Here is an 18629-nt window from a genome sequence, read left to right on the forward strand (position 1 = left end):
TTTATAAATATGGTTCAGTTATCAACTGGACACAATAGAAGTTGTGGTTTATCTTGCTTTAAACTCAAAGTCTAAGGCAACAACTTTTAATAAAACTTACTACACTATGACCCTAAATAAATCCCTTATTCTCTCATTGATGAGCAATTTGTAGTTCAGAAGGATTTGAACAGTGAACTAACTGCATGAGGGCTGTTCCCTACATTTTGGGTGGGTCACTTCTTATAGTCACTCTTATTTAATTTATTTCTGTGTAAATAGCGCACAATTTTGCTTTTTTGTTAAAACGTTACAACAATACAGGACAGATAGGTCTCCAGAAAACTTAAAAGTCCCCGAAGAAGTCTTAAACCACTGAGTTTAAGAGAGTACCTAGAAGTTTTCTGTCTTTGCCTCGCGCAAGCAATTATCAATGTTTCTCTGTCAGTTACACGGTTTTCCTGTGGTCAATTTTCTTTAATCGCACTTGTATGTTAAAATTAGAAAACTAGTTTAAAAAAAAATATTTAAAGCGCCAATTTCATGTGTGTGGAATTGCTTAACAACAAGAAATATGTTACCTATATGGTACTTTTTACCTACTTGTACTACCGCATAATGTACGTATATTTTTAATTAACATTTAGTTGTACCGGTGGCAGAGCAAAAAAGTTTATTTTTGCACTTAACGCATAAAAAAATTGTCTTTATGATGGGCTATACAAAAATTATAATTGGTATTTAAAAAATTTAGAACTAGGAAAGAATGGAAAAGTAGAAGTAGGAAAACGAACGAAAAACTGCTTTATACACTTTTAGGGCAAGATTTTATAGTTTTTATGATTCTTAGAACAATTTCGATCACAAGATACTAAAATTCTGTTTTGCTCTTTTAAACGAACGATTACACCGTTTTGTAAGGACGAACGTTTTTGCAATCTTTCTATATTTGCATATTCACGGTCAAGAACCCTTTTTAGAAAATTATTAAAATAGTTAGAAAATTATAAAATAGAGTCAGTTCAAAGGTACAGAATTAATCTAACTATCAATTTAGATAGCAAATGTTGGATTGATTAGTCAATTCAAAAAGGTAAAGTGTGACTGATGTTAGTGGGGAAAAAGTGGATCAAATCTTGTCTGATAACTCCTTTACAGCTGTGACTATGGAGTTGGGAGGAGATAGGAGTCTAGAAGATACAGGCAAATTACAGACAAATCAGTCCACTTTCCTGGATTACAGAGGTTACAGGTGATCCAGCTCTTTCCTAGGAGTATGCAACTTTAGATGTATCAATCTTCTCCTAGGAGTATGGAAATTTTAGATGTTTTAGCCCTCTCCTAGGACCCTTTAGTTTAGATGCAGCACAAATTTCTCAGTAGGCCACAGTCCCTGTTGCAAATAAAAGCACTAGAAATCCGTCAAAAGCGCTATTATGCTCAAAAACTCAATAAATCCTCCCTGAATAAGGTAAACAAAGAGTGATTTAAGCAAGTTATCATCCGCAAAAAAGCAAAAAACAGGACCAATTACAGACATGAAATTAAAGAGAGGCATAACTCAAACCAAAATAAATACCAACTAATTATGCTGAAATCAGGTAAGTTACTAAGGAAATTGAACGGTAGCAAAGTGACAAATAAAGATCTTTCTGGTAAATAACATTACTTTACTCTAACAAGGCTTTTTAAAACTCAATTAATTTGCGTTTTTAAGTTGGTGTTCTTCCATCCAATTGTTGACTTTAAGTTCATTCACTTTAACCACATCCAGTAATTTCCGACCGGTCTCTGATTCTTCTTCGTATTTCAAAGCTCTCTTAACTTCATCCAATAACTTAAGAACGTCGATTACATCGTGGGAATGAGATTCTTGATCTTCAGAGTTGAAATCTCTGGTCAGCATTTTGAACTTTGCCATTAGCAGTTCGTTTAAAAGCACCGCCAAATACAACGGAAGCCTAAAAAAACCCTTTTTGTGGTTATCAATAAAAGCTAAGTTTCGAGAACGCACCTAGCATTTCCTGGATCAATCTTTTTTGTAACATCAATCAATCCTTGGCACAATCTTATTTTCTCACTCAAAAAACTATTGGATATTTCTATACCGTCATCAATTCTGTACATTTGCACCAAAGAGTGTTTTATTGTGTAGGCTAGATAATGATTGGGATGTAAAAACACTTCCAGTTTACCAAGGAACTCTTCCAGTTCCTCTAAGACTGGTTTCTTTTCGATAATTTTATTGACTTCCTTATTTAGGTGGTCGACAAATTCGTTAATTTCCTGATTGGGTAGCTTGATGCCGCATTTATTGCACACCCAGTTACAATTTTCGTCTAGAGGATTTGTAGGTAATTGAATGCCTTTGCAAGGATCCTGTTCTGTCCCCAAACAAACCAAAGCACTACAACATATTCATAAGTTTGTGGGTAATTACAATACTAATTTAAACTACTTACCTAAAAAACGTTTCTAATTCTGTAGGGTCTGAACATCTCTTGCAAATACATGACAAGTATTTGGTTTCTTTCAAGTGTTTACGCCTTTCTTGGGTACCCCATAGAATGTTTGTGTATGTGGTTGTAATGTGCTCACCCTTCTTTATTGGTAGGGCAGTCCTACATTAATACAATTTCACTCAACTGAGTTAGAGAATCAAATGTTCTAAATACCTGAAAGTAATCTTGAATCCGTCCTTTTCTTCAATGGTCTGGCAAGTATTAGGAACACAATTGTGCTCCAAAAGACTTGCAACCGGATACAAAACAAATAATTCATGACTGTCGGTTATTTCTGTTGCATTTACGTCCAAGGTTCCGTATATCTTGTGAATGATATCACTGGAAACTTGAGGTAAAATGGTTTGGTTTGTTTGTTCTTCGTATTGTTTTAGTGGTTTTATGTAGTTGTCTTGGATATAAGTGACTTTTTCTTGAATCGTCCTGTGTATTTTTTTAAATTTTCTGTATGTATACACAGATATTCCAACAATAACATACCTGTAAACAGTACTTTCAGGTCCTCTGTCGTCTAAGTGATCTTCAAGATTTAGAAGGGTATCCCACTTTTTCTTGTTGAATTTTTGCAAAAATAAAGCTCGTAAAATAATTAGAGTGTCGTATCTGAAACATAATTACACAGTCTGTAAAAAAGGTATTAGTACATTGCTTACTAATTTAATTGACATTTATTATGCTGATAGTTTCTATGGAAATGACAGAATTGACCAATAGTAGCGTCTGATTTCATAGACTAGTCATTGAATTTGTCTAAAATTTGTGTGTTTAAATTAATATCTAAATAAACAGCATTAATTTCTGTTCTGTTCTTCCTTTCTTTCTTTTGTTCCCCATAATATAAAAAGGTTTAGTTATACATATATTATTTCCTGTAACTTCGAATAGTTAAGTCTCTTTACTTTGCAACTCTTAACAAAATTGTTTTTGAAAAGAGTTTCTGAGGTCGAGTTTACTTAAGTGGCGCAGTCGGTAGGATTGTTGAACGTATCAAAGATGAAAACTAGAGAATAAATGGGAAGATAAGTTAAATCACTAAGTTTACTGGACTGTTCAAAGAACTTGGAAAAACTACTGAAATTGTATAGGCAAAAGCATAAAATTTGGAAAACAACCAATTTCAGAAATAGCTTGCAAGTGACAACACTGACTGATTATTATTAAAGTTAAAGATGTATTTGAGAGATTTTTCACTTTTCGGTAAGCTGGTAGAGAATGCCTCTAGATTCTAGAATTGCGCCATTGAAAGTCATTATTAAGTCACTATTAGTGAAATATTTATTAACCCGTTTAGTGAAGCAAACTTTGTTTGATGTATCCGTGGAAGAGAATATACTGCATTTTTTCAGGTTTGACACAGACAACACAAGTTATAAAGTAATGTACTGAAGTGGTGTTAACACTACTTTTGTTGCGGACACTACTGTATTTTAATAAAGTGGGTTTGAAAACAGTTATAAGAATGGTTTGATTATTTTCCCATCTAAAAATATGAAACCCTTCTTATTAGATTATTTTTCAATCTGATCAGATAAGTGAACAAAGTTTCCTAATGATACTGAAAAATCTGTATAAATACTTTGTTCAGTTTGGTTAACAAAAAGAAAAAAGTGTTAAAAAAGTTTTCAAAACCAAAGGAAGAAGGCAAAGGCGTGCTCGACTAGTTTTGGGCAAAGAAATGCCCATCATCAGAAGCTTATCTGATATTTAAACTTTTGTTTGCTGTGTTCTACACAGGAATAGACAGCAAGATCCTTAGTGTAAAACATTTTATTAAAATTGAAACATGTATGTGTAAAGGCTAAATAAACTTATTTTGGCAAAAAAAAAGAACTAAACTACAAAATAGTGTGTTTAATAATTTATGTAGTGAATTAGTGTTGTAGGTCGTTGGTTCGAATCTAGATGAATGCGGAACAAGTTTTTACTAGATTTAATAATTTATTTTTTCGTTTAGTAAATTAATTTGCCTATTTTCGACTATTAGCATGCTTACCTGAAATATTCATACACCGAATCATTTGGTTTACGACGATTCATTTTCAGTATTTGACATTCAAATCCGTGTAACTGTAGTGTTTTTAGTCCCTCACAATCTGGACTGCACGCTGGCCAGCCACACTCAGGACAAGAACATACTTTTTCTGTTAGAACCCTACAAATGGTCTCTTTTAAGTTGTGTATTGTATTTTAGAAAATAATAAGTTTTTACTTGCAGCATCCTACGCAGGGTAAGGGTCCGTCCTCAATTTTGTGAGGTTTAGGTCCAACAACTAGAGGAGTATCGATAAACACTACATCACCCGGATGTAGATCCCGTTTTGCGACCAGGTATCTTCCTAGTTCTTTACTTGTGCAAACCTAAACAAAATAACTGGTCGTGAATTCCCAGGTTAGTAAGAATATAAGTAATTTAAGACAGACCTCATAAGGAACGCAGATAGATTTGTGACTTGTCCAGTTTTCTTTTTGGTGTTCAGAGGAACAGTAGAACACTAATTTGCATTGGGAACATTTTTGTTTGCTTGGTTGTTGGCAAACTTCACATTGACCTTCAGCTTCAGGCATCACTATAAAGTTCTGAAAAACTGACTACCTAATTAATTGTTTAAATACAGGGTGGTTCCTCGAAAACGATACAGAGACGTTTTTAGAAACCCTGTAGATTTTTTCAAAAAATCCTCGAAAACGTCAACGTTCTTTTCAAGAAGGGCTCTTTCCCAACTATTATAATATGAAAACTGTATAATACAGGATGTCAAGTTTTTGAACTTCAAATGATTTTTTTTATATATTTCTCTACATTTCCTGGTCAATGGTTCCAACCCATTGAGCAGGAAATGTAGAGAAAGAAGGGGTTTCATTAAATGTGACTTGTTTTCCTGATTTATCAATTTTTTGGGAACATCTCAAAGCAAAACTGTATGCTACACCTAACCTAGCCTACCTCATTAGAACAATTACACCAAAGGATCATACAGAAATGTGAGCAAATTATATACCTCACATTCTACAGTATGTTAGAAATCACTTTGTACTGAGACTTGAAGAAAATGAAGTTGACTTGTCCGCCCAAGGGTTTTTCGAAATAATTTACAGAGTTCCTAATAACGACCCTTTTTTGTTTGGGTCAAAAGAGCAACAATACTAGTGTAAAAGATATTATAAACAACAAAGAATGGTCGAAAAGAAGAGGCAAACGGAAAAAAGAATAAGAGAGCAAAGCAGCAAGGCAAAAGTCAAACAACAAACATGTATACGAAGCGAGAACGTGCAAAAGAGAAAATACATTAAGAGGAATGCACTAAAGGAGAAACAGAAAATCAGACAATAAAGAAGATGTAAGTAATATAAAAAAAAAGTGTTAATAAAAAAATACTTTTTTGTTTTATACACCATTTGGTCCATTTGATAACAAAACCTTCTAATGATTCGATTTTTTTCATTTGCGTTGAGGAAACAGAGTTAGGGATTGACTATCACAGTTTTCTCTGTTTTTGGCTCTAACACTTTAAGAAAATTTACAATCAACTAGGGATTTTACGGCTTTTTGCGCCATATCTAGTTAGGAAGCTTTTTAGAGAAATAAAGGGCTAAATTAGCCATATCCTAGAATAGGTACTTACATGATTGCTTAATCAAAAACCCATCACATCTTGCAGATGCAATATTATAACTTTGTGGTGTATTCTGTAAATTTTGAGGTGGCAAAACTTGTATCACACAACTTAACTAAATTAGTTGATAATATACAGTAAAAAACATTTATTTATTTATTTTAATATTTAATAAAACAATGTAATACATATTAGTGAAATAATAACTATAAAATAAATTCGACACAATACTATCACATTTATTAATTCAAGACGAACGAAAGACAACTGACAAAGGAACTTGATTAATAACACAAAAAAAAACACAGAAAACCTTCTTAAACCGCTTTTAGGTAAAACAATATTTACATTTTCGTTTACTCCGTAATTAACTGCACAACTTCTTATAAAAACTGAATTGCTTCTGGATAAAAATAGGATAAGAACGTACATCACATTGTACGTTGCTGTATTGTTGCGCAAGAATACAAAGTCTTAACCCTGAACTTTTCTACTTTTATTTCTGATTAATTACCATCAAATGTGGTACTTTCAAGACAGTAATATAGGTATATAAACTAACCTTCTTAAAGTGAGGTCAAAAGGGTTGGTGTTTTACCAACATGGGTTCCTTAAAATATTATTATCCTAATGACGTAATTAAGAGTCATAAAAAACGTCAGAGCAATCAGTCAGAGCAGAAGACGTCATTAATGACGATAAAAACCGTTTTTTATCGACAAGATAGTATGAACAAAAAAGTGTATTAAATGAGGTTTTTTATGATATATTTTTTTATTTGACCTTATGTAAGCCAACTTACACAAAGATTTGAAAGTCCTGGAAAACTAAGAAAAGTTTGACTAGGTTGAAACCACTAAAAGGATATTCCCAAAATTTTACACCCTTCGACTTTTAGGTTTGGAGTAAATATTGACCACCCTGTAGGTTTTTTTCATTTTTCACGACATTTTTTCGGGGGTAATATCCTTAGTGCATTCCACAGGAAAAATTAAATGCACGAGGAATATTTGGTAAGATTATTTCCTGAGTTAAATAAACATTTTATTTTAATTAAAACAATAAGAACAATAACTTTCAAGCTAGAAAGGGTAACACTATTCTTTATGTTGCTGTGAGGAGTGTGCAATGTTTTCGAATTTTTTTTCCGGAAAAACTGCTGACAGCTAAGTTGACAGTTGTTAAGTGATTTTTCCACTTAAAATTTACATTTGTTATACTAATTCTTGATAGCGATTGGTCAAAATTGATAGGAAGGAAATAATCTTCAATAATTGAAATTGGTATTTGGCAATCAATCAAAATTAACTGAATGTGTCAAAGGCCGCATTTGTTTAGAAGCTCCATGGAGCGTTTTTGACGTCACGATGACGTAGTTTGACAATTGGTCAAATTATGGTGTTGCCAAATTACGTCATTTTGACGTCAAAAAAAGCTCTTGTGCTGCTTTTGTTGCTAATCGTTAAACTCGTAGGAAATGAAAATTAAAAAACACTGTAAGGAAATAGACTATGCCACTTAATCGATTTGGTTAAATATGTGTCAGACGTAGAAAAAATATTTTAATTAAATTTAATTACAAAAACCAAAAATTTGAAACCGTCCACCGCGAGCAATAAACAATTTTGACTTAAGTTCAATCGCAGTACAAATTTTCTGGAAATATTCCAAATAGAACGCAGATTCCTTACGTGTAAACATACACCGATTCCCCTCTACAAGTTCTATTTTCAGACATTTCTCTCCGAGTTATACTTCGTATTTTTTCCTTTTCCAAATTTTTGAGGTTACAATACAGGAAATTTGAAACGTGCTTGACACACATTCTTTAATTTCCGAGGGTGAAATGAGCGATTCAAAATGCGCGGAGTGCGGTGAACCTGCTGATTTGAAATGTTCCGCTTGTAAGTTGGTCGTGTATTGTGGAAAAGAACACCAAAAGAAGCACTGGAAAGAACATAAAGCTCTATGCAGACCATTTGAGGTACCAAAATTTAGTTTGTCAGTTATCAGAATCAGAAAAAATGTTTTTACACTCAAGAACAGTATTTTAATTGTTTAAGGATCTAAAAAACAATATAATTTATAGATTGTGACTGATACAGAAATTGGAAAATGTTTGGTAGCAACCAGAGATTTACAAGTGGGGGATTTAATTCTGTCCGAAAATCCTTTAGTCTATGGACCCAGACCTCATATGGTTGAAGAAGGGCCTGTACCATGTCCTGGTTGTTGCAGGTAAGTGTATTGTAAATTATTTAAAGTATTTTGAAAACGAAAGAAGACAAAACTGTATGGTTTGGGTTATCGATTAGAGTCACATTGAGAAGTGTGTCAGTTTGCAAAAAATTTTTATTTATGTATGATATTTTATTGAAAATAAACAACTTATTAAAATTAAAAATATTATTAGTCTTTAATCTATAATTTTCTAATTCAAACATATCTACAGGTTAATTATTCCTGAAGGAGCTGCTAGATGCGATGGATGCGATTTCCCAATTTGCAATCCTGACTGTCCTGGCTTAAAGGACATGGACCGTCATGGACACGAGTGTATGATACTGGGACTTAGGGATGTAAGAGCTATAAATGGATTGCACGAGTTTTACCGGTAAAAAAATACCCTAAACTATCCAATAAATTATTAAATGAACCAAAATTATTAGGCAAGACGTTCTACTAATTTTACGGAGCATTCTACTACAAAACCGACATCCAAAAAAATTTGCCCAAATATTAGAAATGGAAGGACATCAAGATAAAAGAGGAGAAGACACAGACATTTACAAGTAAGTTCGTTTAAGCGGTGTTTACATTAGTGTGCTGACACGACTTTTGTTCATGCGTATGAAAAACGAGCGTAGGTATTCAAGCAGTGGCGTCTCTAGAAATATGTCAAAAGGGGAGCTTTCTCTTACGTTCAAAATTACAGTCGTAAACTAACATTTACCTGAAAGTTACAATATTGTAGAAGTATAGAAAGTCGAGTTGTGGATTATTTACATGACAACTTTTTCGCGCCAATGAGAATCCTGGAAGGAAAATCCGGCAAACAAGTTTTACCTGACATATCCAAGGAGACCATTCACAAGTTGTGCGGTATTATCGACGTAAACGCTTTAGAAATAAACCAGGACGCGGAAGTTACAGCTTTGTACCCCACTGCTTATCTTATGGAACACAACTGTATCTGTAATACCATGCACAGCTTCGAAAATTCGGACAAAGGGTATAAAACAACTAAATAACTTTGCATCTTATAAATGTGTATATGATTGAGTTAGGTATACCATTACTATACGAGCATGTCTTCCTATATCAAAGGGTGAGCATATAACAACTATGTACACCCATGCTTTATGGGGAACTCAAGCTAGAAGAGAACATTTAAGGGAAACCAAGTACTTTTCGTGTAAATGCACCCGATGTGCTGATCCTACAGAATTGGGAACGTACTTAAGTGGTTTAAGATGTATTGGGACTCAAGATGAGGAAGCTTGTGGAGGTATACAAATTTAATTGAACATCTAAAAAAGTATTTAAGAGTGTTTTTTTTAGGTATCCAGCTACCAATTGATCCTTTGGACGATAATACTGAATGGGCTTGCAACAAGTGCGATGTGAAACTAACTAATCAGGAAGTGTGCTTTTTGATCAATCAAATTGGGGAGGAAGTGGACAATGTGCAATTGTCCAATCCTACTGTACGAGAACTGGACAGTCTTTTAACAAAAATGTTAAATTTTGTACATCCTAACCACTATCATGCCTATTCGGTCAAACATTCCTTGGTTCAACTTTATGGTAAGCTCCCTACTTATCTATTACCTGATTTAAAAATAATAGTGTATTATTCAACGAGCATGTGTAATGATAACTATTACTCACAAAGATGAAGTTTAAATAATAAAATAGCTATTACATATGAATAGAGAATACTATACTTTTTCTACGACTCTCTATGGTAAGTATTTACAATGGTAAGATTTCTATAGTAAGTTACAGAGACAAATTAAAATCGTGTGCTGTATGTTATTGTTCGGTTTGGTACCACACAATTTGTCGGCTATTACAAAAATCAAAGAAATTGAGATAGACGTTTCCGAGATCCCAATAGTAAGAGTCGAATTTGAATTACCCTCGGTATATTGGTGGTCTCCGCGGGTATACTGAACCAATGAGTAATGACTCATTAATTACGGGTAGACAATAATGTTATTATTAAAACCTAGTAAATAATAATCATATTATTTAAGACTTGCAGAAAAAAATATGAACTTTACTACATCTTTGCAGATAATAATAACCGTGTCTATTTTAGGATACCAACAAGGTTACTTGGCAAATCAGCTTAGCGACGACGTGATTGCAAAGAAAGCTACCATGTGTCGGGATTTAATTGACGTAACCAAGAAAATCGATCCAGGAAATGCACGGTATAACCTGCGCCAAAAATAACAAAAGTAAAAACACTTACCAAACTTTTATAGGTTGCCCTTATATTCTGGTGTGCTGCTCCACGAACTTTACTTGGCTAATATGATCCTAATCAAACGAAAATGGGATCTGGGAATTAAAACGAAAGTAAAGTCGATCAACGTGTTGTTGCAGGAATGCAATAACGCACTGGTTCAGGCGATGAAAGTGTTGCAAAATGAGAAGAACTCCCCGGCAGGATCAAAATTGTTGAGTCTAGTTGAGAGTTCTAGAACGGAATTTGATAAATTTATAGCTAGGAATAAGATTGATTTGACTGGGAGTGTGGCTCCTAAAACAACTAGTTAGTTACATTTTTTTAACTTTTGATCAATACTATAATTCAGGTCAGTGTGCTTTTATTTTATGACTTGCAAACTAGCAAATTTAATCCTACCTACATCTAAAATGTTATTATTTATTTAAATACATATAGTAAAGATTTGTCTTGAGATTCTTTATGATTCAATAGCTGCATTCATAAGAACACATCCAATAGCAATCGCTAGAAAATTTTCTTATAAATGCACTCAAATAAATCGATTGTTGACCGAAAAAGCATTACTTAAACGTCATTTTGCCCATCGAATTAAAAATCCGATTTTTCGATTGCTAAAATCGATTTGTTCTTATGAAATCGTGGCTATTGTTTATTTCAAGCAAGTGTCAACTGTCACCAGTATGTCAATTTTGTAGTGTTTTTCAGATTATTGAATAGAAAATTTAATAAGGATTCCAAAAATGTGTCCTGTCCCTTAAAACCATGTTCAAATTTCAGACCACAATTGCAACTGATTTAAATGTGTTGCACCAAACCAGTTTTTCTTAAATAACTCGAAAACGGTAAAAGTTACAAAAAATTGCAAAAGTCTAGAAATGTTCCTAATCACTACTTTTTAACCCAACACCGTAAGTTTGATTTTTTTTCCAGTACACAGGCTGTGCAAGAAAAGTATGGTGGTTCACAATTTTTGTCTCCCTGTACGCAATTCTTAAGATAGAATTTTCTACTCTACGCTACTGGAAAGAGGAGCTTAAAACGGTTATTTTAAGTGGATAAACCACCCGGAACTCCCAAAAATAACTGAGTTACAGAGTGCTCAAATTTAAAACCACAATTTCAACTGATTTAAAAATTTGTTGCATCAAATTGGCTAAATAACTCAGAAACGGAGAAAGTTACGAAAAATTGGAAAGAGAGCAAAAATATTCTTTAAAAACTGCTAACCCAACCCTGGAAGTTTCACAGTCCGTCAGTGCGGCTACTATACAGGGCATGAAAAGTATTTTTTGGCCACCCTGTACGTAATTTTTAAGATAGAATTTTTTGCTTTACACCACTGGAAAGAGGAGCTGAAGACGGTTAATTTAAGTTATTTAACATCCCTGAACTCCCAAAAATAACCGAGTTACAGAGTGCTCAAATTTAAAACCACAATTTCAACTGATTTGAAAATTTGTTGCATCAAACCAGTTTTTGCTAAATAACTCAGAAACGATGAAAGTTACAAAAAGTTCGAAAGAAAGCAAAAATGTTCGTATAGAACTGCTAAACTCATCCCTGAAAGTTTCACAGTCCGTCAGTGTCTCTACTATACAAGAGATGTATGAAAAGTGCAGTGATTCAGATTTATCACTTTTCAAATTAATGGCAGCCATGACAGGAAAATTATATCAATATTTCAAGCAAATTTTAATGAGACCCATAAATTTATTGACAAAATTGGTAAAATTTCCTTTAACCTAAATTTTACTTTTCCAATTTTATTTCACCTTACCGGAAAATAACGGTCACAGTAAATGTACGCCCAACATTAAGAGGTAGAAATTTAAAAATAGACTTAAAAAATTACTTAAATCAAATCTCAAATATTGCAATTTGATAACTTATTTTAGCAGAATGTCTTTCATCTTACAAATGTTAATTTGGCTACATTGCTCATCTATGACGTGCAGGCAGATTTGTGTGGCAAGTTCTATACCCACTTCAATTATATAGAGTAAAAAAAGCGCTCAAAAAGCTAAAAAATTGTCGATGGAGTGTGTCCAAAAGAGACCAAGGCACAACCGGAAAAAAATCCTCATAAGATAAAGAAATAGAAAGTTCAACACCGCAAACCAGCATGCGAGAAACAATTATTTACTATTTATTTTATGATGCAGTCCAAAAATAGTTCATGGAAAAAGTGTTGTTTAATTTGATTTATCAACCTTCTTACCCCCAAACCGCCATAGTATCGCCTCAAACGGTGTAAACATGTTTCCTTCTGAGAAGAAGAGTAGTAATAAAGTGTTTATGTGAGTATTAGACAGTAAGACCCATATGTTATGATGATATTAAATTTGAGCAGTTGGCGTTTAAGGCACCAACACTATACATACTAATTGACTAAACTTAAAATTTAATATTTGTTTCCTGCCTCGATCTCGTAAGGGAAGTAAAATTTAAAATTAAATTTAAATCTCTTTCCTTAAAGACCATCTCCAGCCCATACAAATAATTAAATATTTTTCTAAATAAATTTTAAGTTTAGTCAATTAGTATGTATAGTGTTGGTGTCTTTTTTTCTCCATAATGAACTTAAAATTAGTTTTCTTATAGGACCGTTTAAGTAATACGTCGTGGGGAAAGTACTTATAATCTTCTTATCACAGATATTGTTTGTGGTATTATTCACTCAATGAGCTGAGTAAACAATTAAACTGCAATTTTTTTATATATTTGAGACCGTGACATCTGCTTTTATTGCTTTGTATTGTTTATTAAAAAAAAGGACATATAAAAATAAAAATGCCAAAAAATACTTACCATCTGAAGTGTAAATTGGTTTATTATTTTACAGTCACAATTAGAAGGTACAACGTATTTTCACACCCTCGCAAACCGCCCTCAACCAAATACCCACGGCATGGGCACCAGCATCCGGATACTTACATCCTGCTCGTTTGGTTAATTCGGCGACTTCTTCGGCTTTATGAACACCGGCCTCTAAAGCGTAAATATATTTTCCATCCATTGAGAATTGTCTCACTAAAGTGGCACAGGCCACCAGAGGATCGTATAGAGTGTTGTCACCTACGTCTACGTTACCATACCTAAAATAAAACGTTTTCAGATTGTATTAATCGATTAAATACGAAAATGCAAGAAATTTAATGTTCTAAAGAATCTTTTACCTACTTTTTGACCGCATCACAAGCATTCTCTAAAGCTTTTATCCACATTTCCGCTGATATTTCTTCACCTTCTGAATAGGACCCAAAAGTGTTCGCAGCCGATTCAAACATAATTGAGTAGAGGCATCCCATTACACCTCCTACAGTTTTGTCCAATATTTTGCTCAAAGTCAAAAAGAACGTAAACGGACACGATGCGTTCAGCTTATTGTTGCAAGATCTCTTATTCAGCACTTCGGCCATAATTCTAAGCCTTGTTCCGGTATCACCATCGCCTGAAAACTGACAAATTCAAAACATTGTAAATGTTACAATTAACATTCAGACAAGTAAGTATTCAATATACACCTTTCTCAGCGTCTATCTTGTTCAACATTTTTTCACAGGAAATTAAAGCGTCACATGCAAAAGAGAGGCACACTTGGACGACATTGGAAGCTCGTTCTTTAAGTTTAGGTCCTTTAACTGGCGGTGATAATCTACATTTCTTTTTTAACCCAGCTGGCATAATATTGTCTGTCAATGAAATTGGTGATGATTGAAATACTGGTTTCCAGCCTGAAATGTGAGAAGAAATTTAAAATCATTGTAACTTTTACTTTCTTATGTTAGAAAATAAATTTCTCATTTGTTGTGGTGTGATAAAAGAAAAAACAACTTCAGGGAAACGGTGTAACGGATAGAGAAAGTTAAGTCCAAGCAAGTTAAGTCCACGTCCAAGTACGCAAAATTTTGCTGCAATGTTGTCAAACGTCTCTCTACTAAGATGGGCAGGTGTCCTGCAAAGAGGCCAGAACGATCGCCTAATAAAACGGGTATGGGAGGAGGCACCAATAAGAAAAAGACCACTGGGAAGACCCAGGCTCAGATGCAGAGATAACATCATTAAGGATATGGTTATCCTTGTACTGTAGTTGTAAACATCCCTGAAAACCTTAATCCTGTCACAAGTATAAGAAGACAACGATTGTTTCTTAACTTTAAATGCAAACGCATGAACGCTAAACACAATGTTTTGTTTGAAAAATATTTTCCCAGATTGTTCCTGAATTTTAATACATTTCATCAGTCTCTCTATACCTATATCTCATTCCGTTTTCTTGAAACTGCCACTTGTCTTCTGTTTCTTTAAAGATGACAGGTGTTCTTCCAAAAAAAGAAAGATTTTTTTAACCAAAACAAATCTATGCATACTTGAATTGCATAGAGGATTGGCCTATGTTTGAAGCGCTATTAGATGCAATTTTGTACGTATTTGACTCGTGTGAGCACTAAAACTAGTATTCCACATTGCTAAACTTCTTTCTGTTACTGATTTCTAACTCCTGTCTAACAACTCAAAGTGGTATCCCAGTTTTACCGTTTGAAAACGCGTATTGTAGGGATAAGAACTGAGTGGGAAAGTCGAGGCCTAAAAGTTTGCGAGAACTGTTCATGTGTGGAAGTACTTCGCGGAAAGAGTATAACTTATAAAACACCCACATAAATGTGACAGTGAAGGTTATATTCCCCGAGATGAATAACTACTAGTCCCGGATTGTAAAAAATCATATACAAAAGTAAAACCCTGTCTCTCTTACCCGTTTCTAGATTTAAGTACAATCAAATCTACATACAAAAATAGCAAACCCTATAATGGCTTGGATTAGTGATCTTAATGATCGGATCTATGATATCGCAAATTCCTAGGTAAACACTCCCCTGTAAAGTTTCTAACACAACCTTAGTGTTACTAGGTGAAGTGTTATTGCAGCAAGAGAAAAAACTTACCTATAGTTCTACATGGATCATTGAGCAATTTAACAATATCCTTGTCAAACACCTTCAAAACTGTTACAGTCAAATCGACATCGTAGGGAATTTGCAAGTAAGACCCAATATAAAACGCCTCAATCGTCAAATCCAACTTATTTAAAAATTCTAGACAACAGTTGAAAAAGATATACTGTTCATTTCCACTGAGTGATCCCATATTATTTACGAAGACCACCACACTATCACCAAATCCCATTGTAAAATTTGGACTTGTACTTATATCTGTGAGCAAGTTATGTACAAGATCACTCAAAACATCTGTGAGAGTGAGTTTTTTCAATATCGCCTTTCTACCACTTTGAGTTACATCCGCTACAACAGAACATTTAGCACAATATGTGCACTCCTTCGACTTGCTAAGCATTTCTTTGACATTTGTCGCGGAGCTTGTCATATTACTGATAACTTTAGATGCATAATCATAGATATCCGTTAATGATTTGCCTTGTGACGCTAAAGCTCCAGCTATTTTATTGACTAGTACAATTCCGGATAGTCCTCGTTTTTCGCTCTTGTCATACTGTGAATTTCTACAGTCGTCGAGCACGCCCAAAAAGCGAACTCTCAAATCATCGTTTTCTGCTCGTTTCACAGCCAGTCCAAAGTTTAAAATATCACTAGAATTTCCTTGCACCGTGACTAATATTCCATTCACATGGTTTACGCTTAGTTCTCTTAGGGTTCGGAGAATCAAACTTGAAGTAGGGAGGTCATTTTTCCTTCCTGAAATGAAAGATAACAATGAGGAGTTTTACTGATATTCTCATAATATGTTTGATGAATGATGATTAACTATACATAAGACTCGGAGACAGTTAATTTGCAAATCCTTATAGAGAATTAAAAGTGTTTCATTATGTTTCTGTCCACTTCCTAATAATGAAAAAAAAATCTTCATATGTCGTAAAGTTTAGATAGTCACTTGTCTGCCCACTATTAGCGCTACTGGGTTACAGCAAAATGCACATCAACAAATATGTAGATGATAAATTATAAAAATCTATTTTTTTCTGCAATATGGTGGTACATACCGCGTAATGGTTCCTTGAAGAAAACCTAGGATTTATCGGGTACTGTTTCCTAAATCTTGTTTGTCCTAAATCTTTATTTAAGGACTTCTTGGTGATATGAGGTATATGAACTGTTGGCAATTTTATTTCATTGCTTTTTAACAATATGGCTTTGTTTTGGTTATTGATTCTAACTAAACTATGCGCCACTTCGCCCGGACAGTAATTTTTTTTGGTCATTTTTATAACCTTGCCATTTCGAAGCAAATAATCAACAGATTTTGATGCGGTTCGGACTATCATCAAACTTGAATTTAGTGGCCTTTGACTGATAGGAGAAATTTGATTTTAATGCACTCTAACTGAATTAAACAGGGTGGAAAAGAAGCATGTGCAAAAAAGTTAATTTTTCAAGTAGTCCCCAATTGGGGTTTAGGTTCATATATCTTGTGACATTTTTGGATATTACCCTAATTAACATTGTGTCTAGAAATATCGATTTAACCGAAAAATGCAATATAGCAGTGCTCAATCTCAAATTAAGGTGGTTAGCTTTGAATTGCATAGTTTTAAGTCAACTTCCTTGACTTTTCTTCAGATTAAAAAAGAAGAATTGCAAGGAGAGAAGAAAGGAAAAAGGCTGCAAAACTACAGGACAGTTTTCGCACCAAAAATTGTATTCATCATCAGATTAATGGAAGAAAAACTAAAAGGAGAGAAGAAAAGGTGTCAAAATAAGTGGATATATTATTTTTTGCCATAAAACTTATTCTACCAGAATAAAAGTAGATGAAAAGAAGACAAAAAGTGCTAAATCTTGAGGATGTAATTTTAGTGACAAAAGTAAAGAATTGAAAGGAAAGAAGAGTGATAGTGGCCTTTCCAGGTTGAAAAAAAAAGTCTCCCATAATTAGAAGAAAATAATAATAATAATTTTTGCTCATAAATTGTATACAAAGTTACAAAAATATCTTCTTAAGTAAAGCTCATTCAAACTGTAGGCGTCCAGAAAACTCTTGAGAAATCTTTATGCAGAAGATAAAAATTCTGAAAATCCCTTCCATTAGCTATAATATATTCTTCAATCATATCAATCAAATTAGTACTAACATGTTGAAAAATATCTCTTCTACCACAAATAGAACCATTCATATTTGACTAAATCAAAATAGAATTAGTGATGCAAAATTTCGAAGGGATAGGTACATAAGTTTAACTTAAGGCAAACAGTTTAATCTTGATTTTAGTCACCAAATTGGCTCAACTTTCACTACTTTACTTAGAAAATACAGTATAAATCAAGCAAATCAACTTTGCTCATGTTAAAACCCCCAATGGCTTTATTGAACATGTTTGTCTTATCTATTGCAGAATTTTAAGGCAAAAACTTACCTTGAATTGCAGCAGTTAACATCCCAGAACCCACATATTCAATGTGGCTAACTGAACCTCCAGATACAATCCTCACCTGACTATTTTCTTTATAATTTTTAGCCACAATTACCTCACCAAATTCAAATAAGGCAACATCCTGATTGAATAAGGAATAACTTTTAAGAAAGGAGTCGGAGAGGTTATCCATGGAATTTAATAGGCAATTATTAACAAAAACCGTAATAATTTAGAAAAATAATAAAACCGAAAATCTACTTGACAAAAAATGTCAATAAAAATGTTGTCTTATGTAAACAAACCGTGAATGTCAAAAAAAAGATAAACAAACAATAAAGTGAGGCTCCTGTGAAATTTCTTCTTTGCTTCATTTAGTTCATTATATGATTATTTAATTTTTTTCTGAAAAATGTAAATTATTATTAGTTTTTCAGTAGTGTCCTTTTACCTGGTTATGTTGTTTTTATTTTATTGCTTTTAATTTATTGTAATTTGTTTAATCATTCATTGCTAATGCTAACATGTCCTAAAAGAAATAAGATGACATACACATACGTCATTTGTTGGTTAACTAATGTGGCATCCTTTTTTACCCATGAACTAACATTAACTCACGACAAAGATAGCCACAATAGGATAGT

The 18629-nt window shown here is 33.5% G+C and overlaps 3 protein-coding genes across 9 annotated transcripts; 1 reads left to right on the forward strand and 2 right to left on the reverse strand.

The window, feature by feature from the left end:
- Positions 1-1628: 1628 nt before the first annotated feature.
- LOC145740098 (SET domain-containing protein SmydA-8-like) lies at positions 1629-10734 on the reverse strand. Of its 6 annotated transcripts, none has more exons than XM_081995453.1 (9): positions 10596-10734; positions 4923-5078; positions 4711-4859; positions 4495-4653; positions 2982-3104; positions 2655-2924; positions 2442-2600; positions 1994-2386; positions 1629-1940 (listed from the first exon to the last, which is right to left on the reverse strand). In XM_081995453.1, exons 2-9 carry the CDS (start codon positions 5064-5066, stop codon positions 1679-1681), a joined length of 1659 nt encoding a protein of 552 aa, XP_081851579.1. In that variant the 5' UTR covers positions 5067-5078; positions 10596-10734; the 3' UTR covers positions 1629-1678. The 6 variants fall into 6 exon arrangements, with proteins under 6 accessions (XP_081851579.1, XP_081851577.1, XP_081851575.1 ...); XM_081995451.1 differs by having other exon boundaries at positions 4923-5086; positions 10596-10731; XM_081995449.1 differs by lacking the exon at positions 10596-10734 and adding an exon at positions 6464-7403.
- LOC145740099 (SET domain-containing protein SmydA-8-like) lies at positions 7902-11039 on the forward strand. The gene is made up of 9 exons (XM_081995454.1): positions 7902-8099; positions 8205-8353; positions 8568-8729; positions 8785-8907; positions 9090-9347; positions 9403-9623; positions 9677-9922; positions 10440-10554; positions 10609-11039. The coding sequence occupies exons 1-9, from the start codon at positions 7962-7964 to the stop codon at positions 10901-10903; spliced, it is 1707 nt and encodes a 568-aa protein (XP_081851580.1). The 5' UTR covers positions 7902-7961; the 3' UTR covers positions 10904-11039.
- Positions 11040-13407: 2368 nt separating this feature from the next.
- On the reverse strand, positions 13408-18363 carry LOC145740101 (PTS-dependent dihydroxyacetone kinase 1, dihydroxyacetone-binding subunit DhaK-like). Of its 2 annotated transcripts, none has more exons than XM_081995455.1 (5): positions 17989-18352; positions 15542-16309; positions 14120-14329; positions 13776-14046; positions 13408-13690 (listed from the first exon to the last, which is right to left on the reverse strand). In XM_081995455.1, the coding sequence occupies exons 1-5, from the start codon at positions 18176-18178 to the stop codon at positions 13444-13446; spliced, it is 1686 nt and encodes a 561-aa protein (XP_081851581.1). In that variant the 5' UTR covers positions 18179-18352; the 3' UTR covers positions 13408-13443. The 2 variants fall into 2 exon arrangements, with proteins under 2 accessions (XP_081851581.1, XP_081851582.1); XM_081995456.1 differs by having other exon boundaries at positions 13553-13690; positions 13772-14046; positions 17989-18363.
- Between the last annotated feature and the right edge of the window lie 266 nt (positions 18364-18629).

Source organism: Ips typographus, linkage group LG1, assembly GCF_016097725.1.
Source record: "Ips typographus isolate SLU linkage group LG1, UJ_Ityp_2.0, whole genome shotgun sequence".
NCBI classification, from domain to species: domain Eukaryota; kingdom Metazoa; phylum Arthropoda; class Insecta; order Coleoptera; family Curculionidae; genus Ips; species Ips typographus.